At 38.5% G+C, this 19,926-nt stretch overlaps 2 protein-coding genes across 4 annotated transcripts in view; both read right to left on the bottom strand.

The window, feature by feature from the left end:
- Positions 1 to 101: 101 nt before the first annotated feature.
- On the bottom strand, positions 102 to 5,663 carry LOC114481237 (hyaluronan-binding protein 2-like). The gene is given in 17 exon segments (XM_028475841.1): positions 102 to 252; positions 254 to 286; positions 288 to 377; positions 458 to 600; positions 700 to 837; positions 1,680 to 1,822; positions 1,907 to 2,070; positions 2,073 to 2,130; positions 2,347 to 2,442; positions 3,270 to 3,438; positions 3,623 to 3,679; positions 3,682 to 3,735; positions 4,408 to 4,527; positions 4,595 to 4,708; positions 4,787 to 4,870; positions 5,381 to 5,396; positions 5,492 to 5,663. Coding segments are annotated over 17 exon segments (1,578 nt in total). The 5' UTR covers positions 5,558 to 5,663; the 3' UTR covers positions 102 to 219.
- Positions 5,664 to 9,200: 3,537 nt separating this feature from the next.
- dnmbp (dynamin binding protein) overlaps positions 9,201 to 19,926 on the bottom strand; it is a 45,565-nt gene continuing 34,839 nt past the window's right edge. For 2 of the 3 annotated variants that reach the window (XM_028475808.1, XM_028475811.1), the window contains 13 exons: positions 19,035 to 19,249; positions 17,608 to 17,707; positions 16,865 to 17,012; positions 15,833 to 15,850; positions 14,674 to 14,873; positions 14,451 to 14,581; positions 14,271 to 14,375; positions 13,470 to 13,598; positions 13,055 to 13,390; positions 12,089 to 12,274; positions 11,806 to 12,004; positions 11,091 to 11,725; positions 9,201 to 10,116 (listed from right to left, as the gene is read on the bottom strand). In XM_028475808.1, the coding sequence (XP_028331609.1) occupies positions 9,928 to 10,116; positions 11,091 to 11,725; positions 11,806 to 12,004; positions 12,089 to 12,274; positions 13,055 to 13,390; positions 13,470 to 13,598; positions 14,271 to 14,375; positions 14,451 to 14,581; positions 14,674 to 14,873; positions 15,833 to 15,850; positions 16,865 to 17,012; positions 17,608 to 17,707; positions 19,035 to 19,249 (2,591 nt within the window). In that variant the 3' untranslated portion in view covers positions 9,201 to 9,927. The remainder of the gene's footprint in view (positions 10,117 to 11,090; positions 11,726 to 11,805; positions 12,005 to 12,088; positions 12,275 to 13,054; positions 13,391 to 13,469; positions 13,599 to 14,270; positions 14,376 to 14,450; positions 14,582 to 14,673; positions 14,874 to 15,832; positions 15,851 to 16,864; positions 17,013 to 17,607; positions 17,708 to 19,034; positions 19,250 to 19,926) is intronic. The other variant, XM_028475810.1, reaches the window with a different exon arrangement.

The following is a 19,926-nucleotide window of genomic DNA, read 5'->3' as shown; positions in this document are numbered from 1 at the left end:
TACAGATGTAGAAAAGGTGCTCGTATTTTTTATTAATTAAATCTAATAATGTAGAAAATACATGAATAATTCAACAGTTTATCCTCATGATGCTTGTTTTTCAATTTAAAAAAAAAATGTGAGCATTTCTACTCCAAAACTGACCATTAAATTACCTTTATGATTTTCTACAAGGCCAGTTTGGTTCAAATATCATATATTAAAACTAATGCAGTCACTTCAGTTCATCTTGCGTTTGATCCAGTCGAGGAAGTGGGTGGACTTTGGCGTAAAACCCAGGCTTGTTTCCTCACAGCACAGCCATGACCCCAACTCACCACACCAGTGATGAAGTACGACCCGTCCTTTTCACACACCAGCGGACCACCAGAATCCCCCTGCAGAGATCAAAAGGTGCTTAAAACATTATAGTCACATCATAGATTCTTTGATATTGTTTGTATGTTCATGTTCACACCTGACAGGAGTCAACGCCCCCCTGTAAAACACCCGCACACAACATGCTTTGATCCAGTGCGCTTCCATAGATCTGAGGGGATTTGCAACGTTCTTCAGAGATGAGGAAAACCCGGGCGTTCAACAGCTGCGGGCTGTAGTTTTCTGAAATAGTGAATTCATTGGACAAAAAAATCAATTGTCGTGCCTCATATTGTGTTTTAATAGTGTGAAAAAAGTAGAAAAATATTCAATAAGTCTTACGACTCTCAGTTGCTCCCCAGCCAGAGATCACACATTCTTTTCCAGCTGGGAACGGCTGCTGTGGGAGACACGCGGCCTTCACGAAGCGTGTTTCCTTTGCACAGTAAGGACTGTCTGTTACTTTGAGCTTAAGGAGCGCTAGACAGGAAATGGGCACGATAATAAGGGGAAGAATCATTAGATATGTGCAATATGAGCCCAATATTTTAGATACAGTTAATTTGTTTGTTGGTTTGTCGGTTTTAGCAGGAAAAGTTTTATTTTATTTTTATTTATTCAGTTCATTTCCGACATGGTTGCATTCACAGAAATTCATTTGACATTCAGAGCAAAATCACATCATTGTTTTTTTTTTTTTTTTTTTTTGTCCTTTTTCATGCCGGAAAGGGCGACGGAAAAAATCATTATGCTTATCCAGATCCGTCCCCTAATTTGAACACAGATAATTTTACATCCAACCTCGTTTCTTCCCTTTTTTTTTTTTTTTTTTTTTTTTTTTTTTTTTTTTTTACACTACTTAGTGGATTCTGACCACATTTTAACCAAAAATAGACCTTACGCCATGAAAGATTCCATTACATTTTGGAGGGAATCCGTATCCATACACTAATTCCGGATCAGTTTCAAAAATTGAAAAATCCCATACTCTCATCATTGGTGAAGATTCAAAAATGTATATCTCGCTGAGTAATTTACTGATCTTTATGAAATTTGACTCAGTTATCTCAGGTTGGTTTCTTAACTCATTTAGTGCTATTGACATACTTTTAAAATCCGTATGCTCAGTGCCATTGACGTACTTTTACGTGAGTCGCGATTTAATGATCGTGGCAAAATGTGGGTCTTGGTGGAGGTTTGGGCTTTCTGGTGCTCTTGTTGTAGATAAAGTCAATTTCAAATGTGTTTAAGGGCTTCTGTGTTATTTGTTGTTGTAATCTAAGCAAAGATATCACACCCATTTGATAAAATATCCAACAAACCAATGTCATTGTAAACAGCTGAAGGAGTGGCCCTGTAGTTCTCATGGACAGTAACATCAAGGACTGGGATGGTCTGGTCCATCTCTTCCTGTCTCAGGATGTTCACTCCTCCCACCACTACTTGGTATTCCTTGTTGGGCGAACTGAAAAATAGTCAGGGAAAATAAAAGAGTAAACCTATTGCCATATAACTTGGACATGACACAAAAGCACACGCTAGGACCCACATGCAGTGTCCGGCTGTAAGCACGGAGCAGGATGAGAGCAGGATGCCACCACAGATGTGACCAAATCCACCACTGGAGCCTTTATCTCTCTCCTGCAGGGACACCTGCCAGGGGTGGGCCCCCGGGAACACTTTGCTGCCTCCGTGAATCCTGGATTGACGAACAAGGGCTGGGATTTTCCACACTCGAAAACTGGCCAGTTGTGGTTGGGTGGAGCGGTAGGGCTGGGAGCGGACTTGGGTTGGAAAACAACAAGGTTTCAAGTAGACGACTCAAGATGGAATATGAATTCATCTTTTCTTGTCTATAATGTCAGCCATTTTTACATCATTATTTGACAATATACATATATTACTTGAGCAGCTCTAATATACAACATAGTAGATGTAGATGATATTTAACTGTATTTGAGGTAAATTTATGGAAGTGTGTGAGAGCACTCACTCTCAGTGCATTTTTTGACTTTGCAGTATTCCCAACTCAGTCTTCGATTCTTTTTAAAGAAGCACCACGGCTTATCATCACCATCAGGATTCCTGAAATGATAATAATGTAATAATAATGATAAATAGTGTACTAAATATTAGAGGCGGAATAATACAACCCTAGCATTTCCTGATACAATGCAATAAAAAAGTAATGTAAAAGTAACAATGATAAATGTTTCTTTTTATTATGTTGTTTGTGCAACTCTATCACAGCAGGGGCCACAAAAATGTGATTGTATCTGATCCAAGGGCCACATGATCAGTGATAATGTCCACATTTAGAATAATGACCAAACAGAGCATTAATACAGGAAGGGAAAAGGGTTTTCTCTTTTCTGTGTGTTTGATGTTTTGTCAGTTTTTAGTCATTTTGTGCATTTTTATGTCTTTTTTTGCATTTTTTTGTGTGTTTGTGCATTTTTGTGTATCTTTGGAGCTATTCTGTTAATGTGTTGTTGTTTTGTGTGTTTTTGTAGCCATTTTGTGTGTTTTTTTTGTGTACTTTGTGTTGTATGTTGGGCTTCATATTCCTTCCAACATCTTGAAGTACAATTTTTGGGGATTTGCTTTGGGGGCTGCAAAAAATTAGACTGAGGGCCATATGTGGCCCCTGGGTCACCTGTTGCCCATGTCTGCAGTAGACAATATGATGTTCCCAATGACAATGATATATATTTTTAAAGGACTCACTCATACCCTTTACAATACATCTTGTAGTGTTTTAATATCACAATATCTTGTGGCACAATATATCATCCCATTCACTTTTAAAAGATACCCTTAAAGTAACTGAATGATTGTGACATTATGTGGTAAATATATGAGTTAATAAATGACTGTATGAGTGGAATGACCCTGTGTAAGCAAACACATACCTGCAGTAGTTGCTGTCAAGAGCGTTAAAGTCAGAATATGTGACAAAAGGATCCTCCCCATTCTGTGTGATGAAGAAGGAATGCCAGTCCAGACACTCGTCCCCTCCTTCCGTTGTACTGACAACCCCCCTGTACGTCTCCCCATTCCCATTGTAGCAGTCAGAGGCAGCTACATTACAAGAAAAACACAAGCCATTGTTTAAATCCTGCTAGAGTGCATAATACGCTAAACCTGTTTGTCAAATGTAAAAGCTAATCCCTGCTTTTTGTCATTTCAATTTTTAATGTAATCACAGGAAATGAGGTATCAGAGGACAATCAGTGAAATAGATCGTTGGGTCATTTTCCCGTACCGGTTCCACAGAACTTCCCCGTGAATCCATTTTGACACACGCAGCGAAAACGCCGGTTTTTTAATGGGAGCCTCCATTCTTGCAAGGGTTGGGTTCACATGGATTCGCTGGCACTGATGCAAAAGAACAGAATACTTCATCAAAATTAGGTTATACTCATTTGATGTCTTCACTAAACTTAAATCAACTTTAATAAATGATACATGATGCTGTCAGGTTGTTATTATAAACTTGGATTTCTTACTTGTTCAAAGCACATTCAAAATTGTAATAAAATATCCTAACAATCTTAGTAAAATAATTCTCTGAAAATGTTGAATTTTCTAAAGAGGCTTTACTAATCTATAAAAATCTAATTGACAACAAAGTGTTCTACCTACATTTGAAACTTAATAAATGAATTTATCTATCAGTTTACATCTTCTTGGTGAACCACATGGCTCTGTTTTTGGACCCATTCTATTTTTAGCACATTAATGTGATTCCGAATGTTTTTTTGTTTTTTTTTTTACATTCTTTTAACCAGGAAAGTCTAATTGAGATTAATAATCTGTTTTTCAAGGGAGTCCTGGCTGTAATTAGGTCTAGGGGACTTGTTCAAGGTCCCAAAGTGACGCCCCACAGTGGATTTGAACCTGCAATGCTCCGGTTACAAGTCCACTTCTGTAACTATTAGGTGTTTTTAAATGTGTGGGGGGGAGAGAATAGTAATTTCGAGTCTCTACACAGCTTGTTACATACAGTGGATTGGACAATACAGATGACTTTGACTTTGAAATACTCACGTGTCTTACAGTCTGGCCCTTGGAAAGGAGGTCTACACTTGCACTCGTAAAATGGATTTTTGTTTAAGTTGACAATGCAGTCACCAGAACCACATTTGACATTTTCACAAACATTTTTCACTGTGGAAAAAAAAAAACACAAGTCAACATTATATAAGTTCAACACTAGCGTTAACTCTCAACTCACCTTTCTGGCACCTTTTTCCCATGTACGGCTGAGGACATGAACATTCAAAATTCCTATTAGATCTACTCTGAGTGCAGGAACCACCATTAAAGCAAGGGTTTGGATCACAGGCATCTAAAAAAAACAACAACAAAAAATTAACATTTACAAAGTTCATACTGTAGTACCCATTACAGATGGAACAAAGCTTACTGGGTAAGTCCAGGAGGTCAAAGAGCCAGTCGCTGGGATCCCATAGATCAGTGGGGGCATCAGTTGGGGTATCAGTGTAATCGTCTGTGAGTACATGGAGCAGTTTAAACAAAGGCTTTGCACACCAATAAGTAGTCAGATGAGCAAAAAAGGTCACATTTTCAAGCAACGTGACCTGTTGCTCACGTTGCGAAACGACCCCGCAATCTAACAAAGATTACTCAGTCAGAAGCTGTTTACGGTAAATTCAGATTAGATTCAAGCACCAAATGTCCCTACATTTACTTCTGATTGCTTCGGTGTAGATTTGAATCTAAATGGTCTTTAATGATACAATATAGAACAACTTTTGCAAATATGTAAGTAAGTAAGTATCCGCTTTTTGCAGATAAAATCACAAAGTGCAACATCATAAAAGCACAATGAAACATGGGTGCATATACATCATAGGAGTAGCATCATAAAAGGAACGCCAGGTCACCTCGGGTTTTAAAAAAGTATTTAAATATTTTTTTAAAAATCCTGTCATTCTGAGAAAGAATTACCTGTATCTGTGATTATTAATAAACAAATATGAACAAGTTGGGTACTCACAATAGTAATCTTCCACCTAGAATAGTAAAAAAAAGAAATCAAGACATCATATTATTAAACAAACTCCTATTAAAAGCATAGAGGCTTAGTAAAGACGTAGAGAAAACTTACAGTCAAATCAACTCCATGGACAGTAACCGCACTAAGGAAGAGGAGCAGGGCTCCAGCCGCCAACATTTTGCTGTTTCTCTCAATACAACACAAAAGTCTGAAGATCAGCGTTTGCTTTTATACTCAACGGTCCGCTAAAGCGTTTCCATCACAGCTGTCAATCTTAGCCAGCTCCATTGATCCCATGGGACATTGTGTGTGTAGTGTTTTAGGCTATTGCTAACAGTCTCATTTGCCTAACCTTGTCTTGTTTACTGTTTTGTAAAGCTTCAGCAATAAACTTTGAACTCTAACTACAAAGTCAATCATACAGTACAACTCTGGTAAAAATTATAGAATCACCAGTGTTGGAGGATGTGTCATTCAGTTGAAGTAGATCACAGACATGCCACAAAACTAAAGTCTTTTAAAATGGATATGTTCTGGCTTTAAGAAACAAAAAAAATGTGCAAGTCATAACAATTGCTTTCTGAGATCAAGCAGAGGGAAAAAATTATGGAATCACCCTGTATGTTTCAAAACTAACACCCGCATCAGATGACATCTGTTTATTAGTCTGCAATTAAAAAGGAGTGTGCACACCTTGGAGAGCTGTTGCACAAAACAGATTGACATGAATCATGGCTCCAACGCGAGAGATGTCATTTGAAACATAGGGGAGGATTATCAAACTTCTTAAAGAAGGTAAATAATCACGGAATGTTGCAAAAGATGTTGGTTGTTCACAGTCAGCTTTGTCTACAATCTGGACCGAGTACAAACAGCATGAGAAGGTTGTAAGAGACAAGCATACTGGTAGACCAAGGAAGACATCAAAGCGTCAAGACAGAAAACTTAAAGCAATATGTCTTGAAAACAGAAAATGCACAGCAAAACAAATTGGCAGAAACTGGAGTCGACGTCTGTGACCGTACTGTAAGAAACCGTCTAGAGGAGCGAAACAAAAGCCTTCATTGACACCTAAACAGAAAAGAACAAGGTTTACAATGGGCTAAGGAAAAGCAATCATGGATGACAGGATGAAAGACACATTCAGTGATGATGATGAATGGGGCAAGGTGATGATGCTGGAACTTTTGTTTGGTGCTGTTCCAATGAGATTTATGAAGATGACTGACTGAAGAAAACATGTACATTACCACAGTCATTGATGATAGAAAGTATCTATTCATATGGTTGCTGTACGGACAACCCCCGGTGCTTTTGATACATTTACCGAAGTACGCGTATGTAGCGTCTTAGGGTTAGGTTTAGGGTTGGGGTTAGGTTATGACCCTGTATCTCAACAATTTTTAGAGTTAGAGTTGGGTTTACAGTTAGGTTTAGTCTTAGTCACGGGAACCTAAACTGGCCGATAACTGACCAATGAGGGGCGCTGCGTAAGGATAGAATGTCTGTATATCGATACGGCAACCATACGGATAGCCACTGCCTTGACGATGTGGGGCTGCATGTCAGGTAAAGACACTGGGGGGATGGCAGTCATTACATCTTAAAAAAATGCACAAGTTTATGTTGACATTTAAGACAATTTTCTTATTCCCTCAATTGAAAGGATGTTTGAGATGACACAATTTATCAAGATGATAATGAGTCTTGCCATAGAGCAAAAACGGTGGAAACTTTTCTCGAAGAAAGACACATAGGGTCATTGTCTTGGCATAGAAATAACCTGGATTTCAATCCAATTGAAAATCTGTGGTGGAATTTGAAGAAAATGGTCCATGACAAGGCTCTAGAGGAAGTTGGAGCCGGGTTGATGAAGAGTACTGTTTGTCACTCATTAAGCCCATGCCTCAGAGATTGTACGCTGTTATAAAAGCCAGAGATGGTGCAACAAATTACTAGTGGTGCGTTGAAGTGTTTCTATGTCTGTTTTTCTTGATTTCACATTTTTTTTTCCTCAGAACTGAGTGATTTTATATATATATATATATATATTTTTTTTTTTCCCCTTTTGCTTGATCTAAGAAAGCAATTTTTTAATTTTTTTTTATTTTAGTGTTTTTTTTTAAAAGTATTTCAGTTTTGTGGCATGTCTGTGATCTAATTTTTTTCTACAAAATTAAACAACTGAATGAACATTCTCTAAGACTGGTGATTCCATAATTTTTGCTAGGGGTTGTACATATTCAGTCAGATACCATCAGCTCTTTATTTAAAGACAAAATGAAAAATGTTTTGGGCAAAAAGGTGCTTTTTGTGATGTGCATATTCCAGGTTTTGACGAAAGCAGTAGAGAAAATTATATAGTCAAGAATGAAAAGAATCACAGGTACAGTATTCTGCATATAAATACTATTTGAAAGGTTTTGACGACCCACATTGAGATATCTCGTCACATTCTTGACACATACATTGGAGTTGTTTGATAGGGTCACACTTACAAAATGACAATGCAGGCCTTTGAGGTTGAAATCATATCTGCAAGAGGCTAAACTCTAAATATAATGTGATATATTAACTGTTAATGAATAATAACACATTTTTAAAAATGTCATATTGTAAATAAGTGGAATGAAACAGTATTTAGTTCCTCCTGAATAGATTTTTTTTCCCCAGTTTTTATCATTTCCGGTCAACTGACCTTTGTGTTTTTAGTTGAAGTTATAATCAAGATAGTTTTTTGTGTCATTTTGTTGTTTGTTCTTTTTATTATTCAGTATATTTTTTTATCTTATTTTGTGTTTTTGTTGTCGTTTTTGTGTGGTGGTGTTGGTATTATTTAAATTATTCTGTGTGTGTTTTTGGTGTTGTTTGGTTGTTTCTCATGTTGTTTTGTATGTTTCTCTGTTATTTTTGTGTATTTTGTAGTGATCTTGTGCATCTTATTTAGTCTGTCTTTGTTTCTCTCTTCGTATGTTTTTTTTGGAGTAATTTTCTGTATTTTATTTGTTCTTTTTAATTATTTTGAATATTTTTCTCTTATTTTGTGTGGGTTTCATTTTCATTTTGTGATTTGCTGGTAATATTTAGTATGATTGTCATTTTTAACTAAAAATAAACATTACTTAAGTCCATATTTTTAATGCTTTTGTTTGTTAATTTTCCCCTCTCTCTCAAGTATCCCCTGTGGTGCCATTGCGTACCCCTATAAGTGCACCTACCCTCATTTGAGAAACACTGTGATCGACGATAGTGGGGTTGCAATAACATTTTGGAGAGGGGAAAAATAACCGATGCTTTTATTTGACTTGGGCATACTTAGATTTTTACTGTGGTTATGACATTTCCAATTTTTATAGGAATAAAAAATTAAAAATTACAATAAATAAAACCAATTTTTTCCCTTTTAGAACACAAAAACAGAGACTGACAATTCATGCTAGTCTGAAACTAAAACCAAATCCCCAGACAAATATTCCTTTCTGTGCATAAACTTTATATACCAAGTTTTTTTTAATGATCAAACTAGAACAGTCTACATAGCCCAAATTTAAGATATGAACATGTTCTTTTTGGCACGTCTACATTTTCTGGCAGCAATTACGACCTTAAGGCATTGATTATGTCTCTTTCAATTAAAAAGAAACGCTAACTTGGGACGAATGTAGTAATATTGCGATGCCACTCGTACTAAGTTTTAATGTCGCGATACATCGTCGAACACGACATCGTCACTAAGAACTAAGCCTTTTAGCCAGTGGGAAGCTTTCGTTATCTTTTTATATTTTCTAAAAGGTCATAAAGAAAAAACGTTTAGTACACGTTTATAATCAGAGGTGTTTTTATTCCAACAGTGTTCACTTTACAAGATCATATTCTCAATATACATCAATGTACAGTCTTTTATGTACATTTGGAGCATGTGGTGAATGAATACAATACAACCACAGTTCACCGTTAAAATAAAAAGTTCAGCACCAGGAGTCAGCCTGGTGAAAAATGCATTGAGGTTAGTGATGCAGGTCAACAGGAGTGCTTATAAACCTTCAGTCATTCTCTTCAACCATGACCTCCATGTTAATCCAAGTGATTGTTTTCACTCAACACTCCAAACTTGTGTTGATGCCTTTCACAATTGTTTCAAATTTACTAAATCATTTTAAGTGCCTTAAACTGTGACAAAAGTTTTAAATTGTTCATATTCTTGCACATTTTTAGTCCCAGGTCAGAGTAAAAGGCAGGATTCTGGACATGTGTTTATAAACCCAAAACATTCACATTTCCACTGCAGTCTCGTATACTTAGCCATCGTCAGCTCCACAATCTGGTGCGATTCACAGCGTTTTCACTGGAAACAACATCTCAAAGTTATCCGAGGCTTACGGGATTACAAAACGTCTATAAATATAGGCATGTTTGCAGCACTAATCGGCATTCCCCACCACAAACTCCATGAAAAACAGGTCAAATGTCAATCACAGCGTTGTCCGACGCTTGTTGGACTATTTGTTCACTTGGCGCTCACAAAGAAAAGCTGCTCCGTGACTGGTTCATGTATATTCTGATTTGCGGATGTAATTGGAAGGCACGTATCCTCGTCGACCGGCTGCCGTCTCCCCCAGCCACCACTCGCCGTTTCCATTCATGTCCCGAAACTCCAGGATCCGCAGCCGCTGATTAGCTGAGATGGTGAGTTCGTTGGTACAGCGGGCAGTGAAAGCATAGAGGGCATAGTAGATCTACAGAACAAAAGAAGAAAGAGTTGATTTTAGGTTTGTAATAACGCTAAAACTAGACATTTATGAGCTGCTCAGAACATTAAAGATATGCTAGGATTCAGGGTAGGTATTATAATTGTAATTGCGTAATTGACCATTAATTACAATCAATTTAAACGCAAACTAATTAGATGATAGATAATATTTTTTTTAGTGTATTTTACAGCTGATTTAAGACGAGTCAAAATAAGGGTTGAGCTCAATTACATTTTTCAGTTTCAATTACGTTTTCAATTATCCATGTTCAATCACAACTCGGTTACGATTACAGTGATCGGCATTATTACTTTTCCCCTTGAAGTCAATTACAATTACATTCTCAAATACAATTAATCACAATTACTGAGCTTTTAATAAATAAGCCTGGAAAATGTGACCTTCCTCTTGTGTTAGCTTTCTGTTAGCATGTCTTATGATAACGGGTCAGTTTGAGCCATGTCTTAAACCAAAATGAAAAATAAACTAAAAAATATTATCATTATCTAATTTGTTTTTCATCCCAAGTTTTACGTTAAATTAAATTATAATTGGCAGATTTTATAGAATTCTCATGCCAATTACAAGTTAATTAATTATCTAAACTCAATTATGATTACAAAAGCAACTGATTTTTACAATTGTGCCATAATTGTGATTAATTATCAATTACGCGATTAGCATTATAAATGACCCCAACCCTGGTAAAAAATTATATTATAAAAATCTTATAAGAGATGATAACAAAAAGCTAACACAAGAGGAAAGTCACATTTTATGGGGTTATTTATTAAAGGTTAAATAATTGTGATTAATTTAATTTCAACTATTGTAATTGAGAACGTAATTATAAAAAATAATTGTAATCTTAATTGTAATTCTGAAAAAATGCCAGTCAAAAGCTGTAATTGTAAATGAAAAATGTAATTGTGCCCAACCCTACTAGGATTAAACATTACCTGATGACCATCTGCTGTGTCCTCATGCTCTGGCTCAGTTATTTCCTCTCTTGAGTACTCAGCTTTCCTGGAGCTGCTGTCGTCTCCGTTCCTCCACTGGAGGGAGCTGGAGCTCTTGTCTGTGTGTTCGTACCGCTGGGATCGGTCTTTCCTTTGTGAGGAACACGAGTCCGTCTCTGAGAAGTCCGACGTCTCCTTGTGTCCGTAACGCTCATCGTACGAGTCTCTGGGATTCCCTGAAAGCCGGTTAGAAGGCCTGGAGTCTCTGTGGCTGGAGCTGCTGCGCTCCGACACGTCCCGGCGGTTGGAGGGGTTTCTAGGCGAGGAGCTGATGGAGTTGGTCTGACTGACGGAGTCGGGGTTTGGGGCGTCTCGGGGTTGACTCCTACGTGAGGAGGCGGAGTCTAACGATGGCTGAGGAGATGAGTGGTTCTGAGGCTGCGCCGCAGAGAAGCCGACTGTGGCCGTTTCCTGGTTGAAGATCAATGTGCTGTTGCTGTTCTGACGGGAGAAAACGGGGGAGGAGCCTCCGTAACCCGACTCATTGGATGACTGGCTCTCGATGGAGACGTCTGAATGGCTCCGGCGAGGGTTGTAGGGTTTGAGGAAGGAGCTATACACAAAACCCTTAGTGACTGTAAAACCAGGACAGATGGAGACACTCATTATAAAGTCACGACTAATGGGATGTTTTCATTGCTGCGCCTCAACCTACCCCCGTTATCAATTAACCAGCGGTTATTGCTTCCCATTGGGTCCTGCTGCTTGATGACGCCCACTAGGTCACCCTCTTGTATAGAGACGTCCAGATCCTGTGCTGCGTTGAAGTTCCTCTCAGTCTGGAACAGCTTATCAGGGCCGTAACGCACCAAGAGCGCAGCACGGTGCTCGTCTGTCTGCACCATGCCATTAGACTAAAAACACACCATCAAATTACTTCACCAGTCAAATCTAAAAACCTATTATTCAACAATCAGATATTAGAAATGTGGACTTACAGGAGCCTGCAGCTGCTTCTTTGAGGTTTGTTTCTCTAGCGTTTTCTTCTCAATCGTCTTTTTTGTGGCGGTGGCTGGAGGAAGGTTTTCTGGACAGAAGCTGAAGCTTTGAAGCAGTTGATGCACACGACTGTGTTCCTCCTGAAACTGTGTAATCAGATTACAGTCGGAGCCCAGGTGGGAGAACTGGAGAAAAAGAGGGAGCCAGAGTTGGGGTCAATTACATTTTTCAATTACAATTACGTCTTCATCCATCATCCATGTTCAATTACAACTCAATTACGATTATTGTGACCAACATTTTTTCAAATTGCAACTAAAATTACAATGATTGTTTTTCCTGTGAAAGTTCAATTACAAGTAATCCCAACTAATTAGCCTTTAATAAATAACGACATAAAACTTCACCTCCCTTTTGAGTTAGCTTTGTGTTAGCATCTCTTATGATAACGGGCCAGTTTTGACCCATGTCTTAAATCAGCTGTAAAATACACTAAAAAATATATATATCATCTAATTTTTTCAGTCTCTTGGTTACCTTGTTAGGCCTCCTATTAGGTTTGTGTTTAATTAAATTGTAATTGGCAGTTTTCACAGAATTTTCTTGGCAATTACAGTTACAAAGCTAATCATCTGAACTCAATTTTTTTCCGATATATATTTCTTTGTTTTCATCACTGTTTTTGCTAAATTGTTTTAACTTGTAAAGTGTCTGAGTTTATTGGAAAGCGCTTTTAAATAGAATGTATTATAATTATAATTGACCTCCACCCTGGAGGAAACCATAAGTTAGGAAGTCACATTAGCACCACATCCCCACTACACACAACCTACTGGTTGTCACTAGGGATCGATGGATAAATAAACAAGATCTTTCAGCAGAAAAGCACACAGTGATAAGTTAGATGAAGATTCCACATAACTCTTGGTAATAATAAGCTAAGTGCTCTGACATGTGACACTCACCACTTGCAGCAGAGGCTTCAGCTCTCCCATCGTCGTCTTCATGAAGTCTTTCTGGGCTTGTGCGAACGCCCTCACGCAGCCTGTGAACAGCTCCTCTGCTGTGCTGTGGAACTTGGGCAGCTCATCCAGCAGCTGCGCGTTGAGAGCCTCGTAGTTGTTGCGCGCCGCCTGCAGCTCATCCTGCACGCGCCGGTCCTTCAGGCGCTCGGCTCGCTCCTTGCAGTTGTCGTAGTCGAGCAGCTTGTCGAAGCGTTTTTGGATGAGCTTGTGGGGGCCGGCGAACATGAGGAGGAGCTGAGTGAGGGGGTTGATGACCAAGGCCTCTGTGCGCTCCTTCTGCTCAGGAGAGGAGAAACGTGTGAGGAGATGTTGGCAGATGTGGAGTGTGCGTGACCTCATAAGATCAAGGACTTACAAAGTGTGTGAACTGCTTGTCGTTAATGCAGCGGTGAGCCTTCTGGAAGCGCTCTGGGTCCACCACGCTGCGCTCAGTGTAAATGTCACAGAAACTAATGGCTGCCAACACCTTGACTGATGTTGATTCCTGAGAAAAGGTGAAGAATCACAGTTATTACACAAATTGTTAATTAAATACTTAGTGCAGACAAATAGAGCCGATATCAACGGGTATGTTTAATATGCATAAACTCATCTATTAATGCTAACCATGTGCAATAGGGCTATGTGCAATCATTTTAGCACTAACCAACCAGGCTAAGGGCCAGGTGCAATTTCTTTAAGACAAAATATTAGCATGTTTGCACTTTAGCACTAAAGCTCTTTATCGTCTGCCTTATGCACTTTAGCTGCATTTGACCTAAGCTAAATGTCATTATATTTCAGTCTCTGTATTTTATTGTAAAGTCTATGTAGGGCCCTATGAAACCAGTTTTATTGTTTTCCAAATACCATTTTATTTTTTCCAAAATTCTGTGTTTTCCACTTAAATTTTTTAAATTACATTTTTTTTTTTAGAAATATTTATCATTTTTTAAAGAAAATAGTTTTTAACTCCTGTGAGAAAACAAAAATAAATACTAATAAATAAAGAAAAACTCAATTAAACCAAAATGTGTCAAAAATAAAGCAAGATAAAATTAAAAGGTAGATATAAGTTGTAGTGACATGGATTATTCTGACTGCTCCTATAGGTTGCTTCTATTTGCACACAGTTGCTTGAGGTCACGCAGTTTAAAAAGGGAGGAGCTCTTCTTACCCTAATGTGCTGCAGATAGAGGGAAATGTTCCTAATGAACGACTTGATGAGTCTCTCCTGAAGTCTGAACCTTTTTTCCGTTTCATCGAACACTTCGTCCTTAATCTGCAAGAAGACAAGAGTGCGTGAGGAAACTTGACGTGAATGATCCCAGCTAGGGCACTAGCATTCTACTGCTACCTGAGGGGAAATCCCTGTGAGGTGCTTGAGGTGGCTGCTCACACGGTTGGACTTTTTAATGATGGAGTGCATGCTCAGCTTGGAGATCTTCTCGATGAACGTGTCCTCGTCTCCTTTCCTGTATTTCATCACTGCAGACAGCAGAGGGAGACATTGAGTTACAAAAAGCTTCCCTGCACTTCACTTTATGAAAACAAAAGAGCTAAAATGAGGTCCTCCCTACCTAGGTCCTTCCTGCGCTTGTACTCATTGATGTTTCCGTTGATCTCCTTGACGGCCAGCACGGCCTTGCTCAGCTGTGGCCGGTCGTGGTGGCCCTCCGGCGTGGCTCCGAGGAGCTCCATCAGCAGCAGCGGGTACCGCATTACGCGCTGCACTGGCTTGATGAGGAAAGAACCCAGGTTGATGTAGTTGGTTTTACCCCTAGAAACGAGACAGGAGGAGCACAACGTAGTTGGATAGATAACCAACAACATCACTGAGAATCTATGTCTACATCACAGTCCAACAACATGTCCATGTATATCAATCATCATGAGACATGTGGCCATCATCATATACCATATATACATATATTGATCATGATGAGGCAAAAAAAAGCAGAAGAGGAAACAAAAAAAAGGTTAATTTCCTTTGTTTTAATGCAATCTAGAGGACATGGACATTTATCAATTTGGATATAGATTTTGATTATTTAATCACTTAAACTTAAATAATCAAAATAGTTGTTTTTTTCTCTCTTAAAAAAATAATTACACTTTATAAACTAGCATTGTACTTTTTTCTTAATTCAGTAAATCAGACACAATACGTTTAAAGTTTGAATACAGTGATTCTCAACTGAATTCTGGGATTTAAATAAATGGAAAAATTAAGGTGAGCAAAAAATAGGACGTACATGTAGTTATATGCACCAATCAAAAATCATCTTCAAAATAAAAGCCCAGCTTTTTTTCTTGGAAGTTTCATTCTATAACATTAAAAAGGTGGGAATCTGTGTTTTAACACATTTAAAACATAGCAACCAAGTCTATCGCTGTTAAGCTTTTTGTCCACTAGATGGCAGTAGACCCCCAGCCCTAATCTTTTTATTCTCATCCATACAGGAGAGGAAAAACAAAGTCACATGATGTGGATGTATTAACCTTCACCCAAGCAAACAGAAAGCACAAAGTAATAAAAAGGGTTCAAACTCAAACCAAGGAGGGGAAATGAAATGTTTTTTTTTTTTTTAAACACGTTTCATTTTTAGCTATCACACACACACACACAGCAAACACAAACACCAGAGGTCATTTCAAAGGAGGTTAGTGAGCAGCAGACATGCAACGCCGGTGATTTTCATGCAGAAAATCATGGTTAACCCCAGCATGGAGACTTACCACTCTCTGTAAATGGCTCTGTGGGACGGAGGGATGGAAAGAGACAGAAAGATGACAGAAACAGGGTTGACTTTGTGAACCTGAGACATGGACATTCATCATCCTGTAACTACCATAACAGCCTAAACACATTCAGTGGTCGGCTAAACAGGGTAGATATCCCCCGTTACTGGTTGTTACGGTTTTGTTTGGTGAATTCACCTGGACAGAAGCCCAGGGCAGCAGTAAAACATGTTTATTACTGACACACACTTACAGCTTCTAAAAAGGCAGCTGCATCATGACCTTTTTAAAGCTGAACGGAGACAAATTACTCGTAGAAAACAACTCTTGTACTCCTCTATAGCGTCTTACTCAAACCTACAGAAAAGTGTTCAAAAACCCAAACCCCTTTGATTACATATTGGTGTCCCAGGCTGATCTGGACTTTGTTTCCTATTTCTAGTGTTTAAATTCATACAGAGCTCCGACTGTCTTTTACAGACGTCAGATAGGGTGAGTCACAGATGGTGAAACAACCAGTGAAACCAGGTCAGACACATTCTTCAGCTGCTTGAAGCGGTCGACAGAAACACTGACAATAAAAAAGTTTCCGTGACTAAGTGGATCAGAAGCTTTGGACAACTTCAGATACACATTCACTGCGGAAACTAAGTGGCAAAGTCCAAAGTCTGCTGAAGGAAACCCTTAATGTTCACATAATGAGGATATAAACTGGAAACCTTGATCTCAGTTACTGAACTAAATTTACTGTAAGGACTGCGTCGATTTCAGTTTGTTTATCGTGGTGAATTTTAAATATGGAGGCGTGCATCATTAAAAACAGTTCAACCTATTCAATAAATCTGTTTTCCTGCCCATGTTGGACATTAACTACGCTCTTGTGTGAGTAAAGTTCAGTAAACACTTGCCAAACTTTTCATGCACACACCAACGTGGCGATATCATGCAAACACCAACCTAACATTTAAACTCTGATAAACAACTTATTTAGTGGAATTCTAGATCTTTATATTGATCATTGTGAATCACCTCAGTCTCTCCAGACACTCCAGCACGTGGCGCTGGATGCTTTCGTCCTTCTCGTAGCTTTCCAGCAGAGAGATGGCGTCGTCATGGTTCTGGCAGTAAATCTTGTAAACCTCCTCCAGCTCCACTTTGTAGTCCACAAACACTTTGCCTTAGAGCAGAGAGTTAAAAAACGTTCACCGTTAACCGTAGTTAAATCTAAATTTGTCATTTATTTAGTTAGTTTTTATACAAACCATAGAGGATTCTTTTAAAGGAAATTTTTCCTCTTTATTTAGTGATGTAGATTTTTTTAATTACTTTTTTATGTCATTATTTCAACTAGATTTGTATTAATTAATTAAACACTGATTTTTAAAGCAAAGTCCATTCAGATATGACAGTCAATCAGATTAGATCACATGCCAGTTTACAGTCGCAGCACTAGTGAAGTATTGAAATGGTGAAACAACTCATCATTGGTCCGTTTTTCTTTCATTTTTTACTGTTTAGTTACTTTTTATACAACCCACAGAGGATTATTTTAAAGGAAATTTTTCCTCGTTACTTAGTGGTTTAGATTTTTCTTTTTATTTGAAATTCAGTTATTTCAACTAGATTTGTATTAAAAGATTTCAAAGCAGTCAAAATCTGACAGCCAATCAGATCAGATCACGTGCCAGTTTACAGTCGCAACACGAGTGAATTATTGAAAATATGAGACAACTCATCATTGGTCCGTCCCCCTCTAAAGCCCGCCTCCTTACCTATGGAGTCGGTCTCTTGCAGTGACTCAAAGAGCCGCTCTGAAAGGTCGATCACAGTGCCGATGTTGCCAAAGAGTCCGTCAAAGTCCACATTCTTCACCTGCACAAGGAAAACACAGGGATGAAGCTACTGTTATGCTAAGGCTAAACACACACAGAGCTTATGTTAGCATGAATGTTTCTGACGAGACCTTAGAACAGCGAGTGTTAATCATTGTTAGGGATGTCCCGATACAACTTTTTCACTTCCGGTACGATACCAATATTGCAGCCTTGAGTATTGGCTGATACCGATCCCATATGATATCAGCACGAATCCTACATACTTTTATTACTCATTTTGTAGTGTGGAATGTTAGAAAAGGCTTGATCAAGTGATGTTACTTAAACAGAGAACAATAGTCAGCAACAGTAGGTATGAGAAAAACTGACCCATTTATTATTAACCATTTGGTTACATACATTTTAACCTTCAACATAATATATACAGTATTCTACAATTGAATAAATATAATACATATTGGAGATTTTAGATGCAGTTTGATAAAATCCGCTATTTGTTTTCTGGCTGATATCGGACCGATATGCGATATCAATCATTGTTTCTGTGAGATATACTTATACAGTACATGGTTTATCTTTATTAATCAGCTAATATACTGACACCCTTAAAGAAAACGAGATGCTTCTATTACTAGTTAAAATAAATTGAATTACTTGGGTCATATCAATCTTTGATAACCATGAGGCCATAGTGGACAAAGTACAGCAGGAATAGCCATAAAATATGATATTAAAGCTGTTGTCTGAAGTCTGGGAGGAAACTCAAAATGAAACTATTTATATTTAACCAGGAGAGACTCAATGAGATTAAAGAGTAACTAAACCCCAAAACCACTTTTTTTCTGGTAAATACAAATGTATTTGGATATGAAGTAATGCCGTTGATTGAACCTAGTCCAACTCTCAACATTTTAGTCAAAGTATTTCAATTTGGCATATTTTGTTTTAAAATGTAAGAGTGACTGCTCTATGGGTTGAAATCCAGCTATTACAATTGATTTTTTTTTTTCACACGTGATTTTTGCTCTTGGCTGAGAACAAGATCATGTGACGTTTTGGGACCATCTTGCGTCACAAACAAACACTGTTAGCCCCACCCCTTTTATAAGAACTAGGACCTGTGGACTCTACAATCTGTGGTGAGTAGGTTGGATTGAGAGAAGAGTGAATAGAGAGATATATTGAGTAATAAGTAGCTAGTTAGCATAGATTATTCAGTGGAGATTTTTTAGTATACACTGGGAGTGTCTTAACTGCTTCAGGAGCCCCGCCCATAATCAGGGCATTTTTTGAATTTTAGTTACTCTTTAAGAATCGCTTTCTTTTTCAAGAGAGTCCTGGAAGCCGTCAGGTTTCTGACTGACCTGTTTCTTCTGCAGCGGCTCCACAATCTCATCCACGCACATCTGCAGGTCTTTGATGTAGTCCTTCTCCGTCTGTAGCAGCTCCTCAATGACCTTTGACCTCTTCTCCAGCATCCTCTGCTCAGGATCCTCCGTGCCTGTGCAGGGGGAGGGGGTCACGTCCAACGCCGGGTCAGAGTCCAGGGGTTTGGGTTCGGACGCAGAGAGAGTCATCTCTGGGCGGGGAAATAACAATGCATCAGTTTGAGTTGTTGCCACGTTTGCTACAAACTAAATGTTGCTGCAAAAGCTCCTTTGATGCTCTTTAAATGCCTTGAAATTGGACAAAAAATAGAAAATATCTCCACAATAAAAGCCCTGTTTCCATTTTAACCAAACGTGCTCCTGCCCACCCACTAGGACCGCCACACCAGATTAGCTTTTGATCAACGTCTCTGCTATCACTCACTAAGGGCTGATATCTGGGGGAGCCCAGGACTGAAGGGAGAGCCCGGTTCACGCACCGCTGCGCTTAATGAATGGACATAAAACTGGAGTGGACTTAGACTCTTTGTGTGTGGTACAAAGGCTTGTGACAGCAGCTACAGACACAGTGGCTCACAGAGACTGGACAGACATTTAGGAGAAGGCGGTTAGCGAGCGACCAGCTCTGGAGAGATAAGAGCAGGATGAGTGATGAGAACAGTCTGTGCAGCTCATGCTAACAGAAAGCAGAAAGTGAAATTACTGGTGGTGAAAACCTCTGTGTATTCTACCTCTTTTTGTATGCCTGACCTGGCAACAAACAATGCATTGAAAGCAATAATTTGCCTTGAAAATAAAGATTACAATGTTTGTAACTATCATAATTACACCAACTATAAGAAATACAGCAATTACGGTACCTTTTTGT

This window comes from Gouania willdenowi, chromosome 19 (assembly GCF_900634775.1).
Source record: "Gouania willdenowi chromosome 19, fGouWil2.1, whole genome shotgun sequence".
Taxonomy (NCBI): Eukaryota; Metazoa; Chordata; class Actinopteri; order Blenniiformes; family Gobiesocidae; genus Gouania; species Gouania willdenowi.
This window is presented reverse-complemented; position numbering and strand designations above follow the sequence as displayed.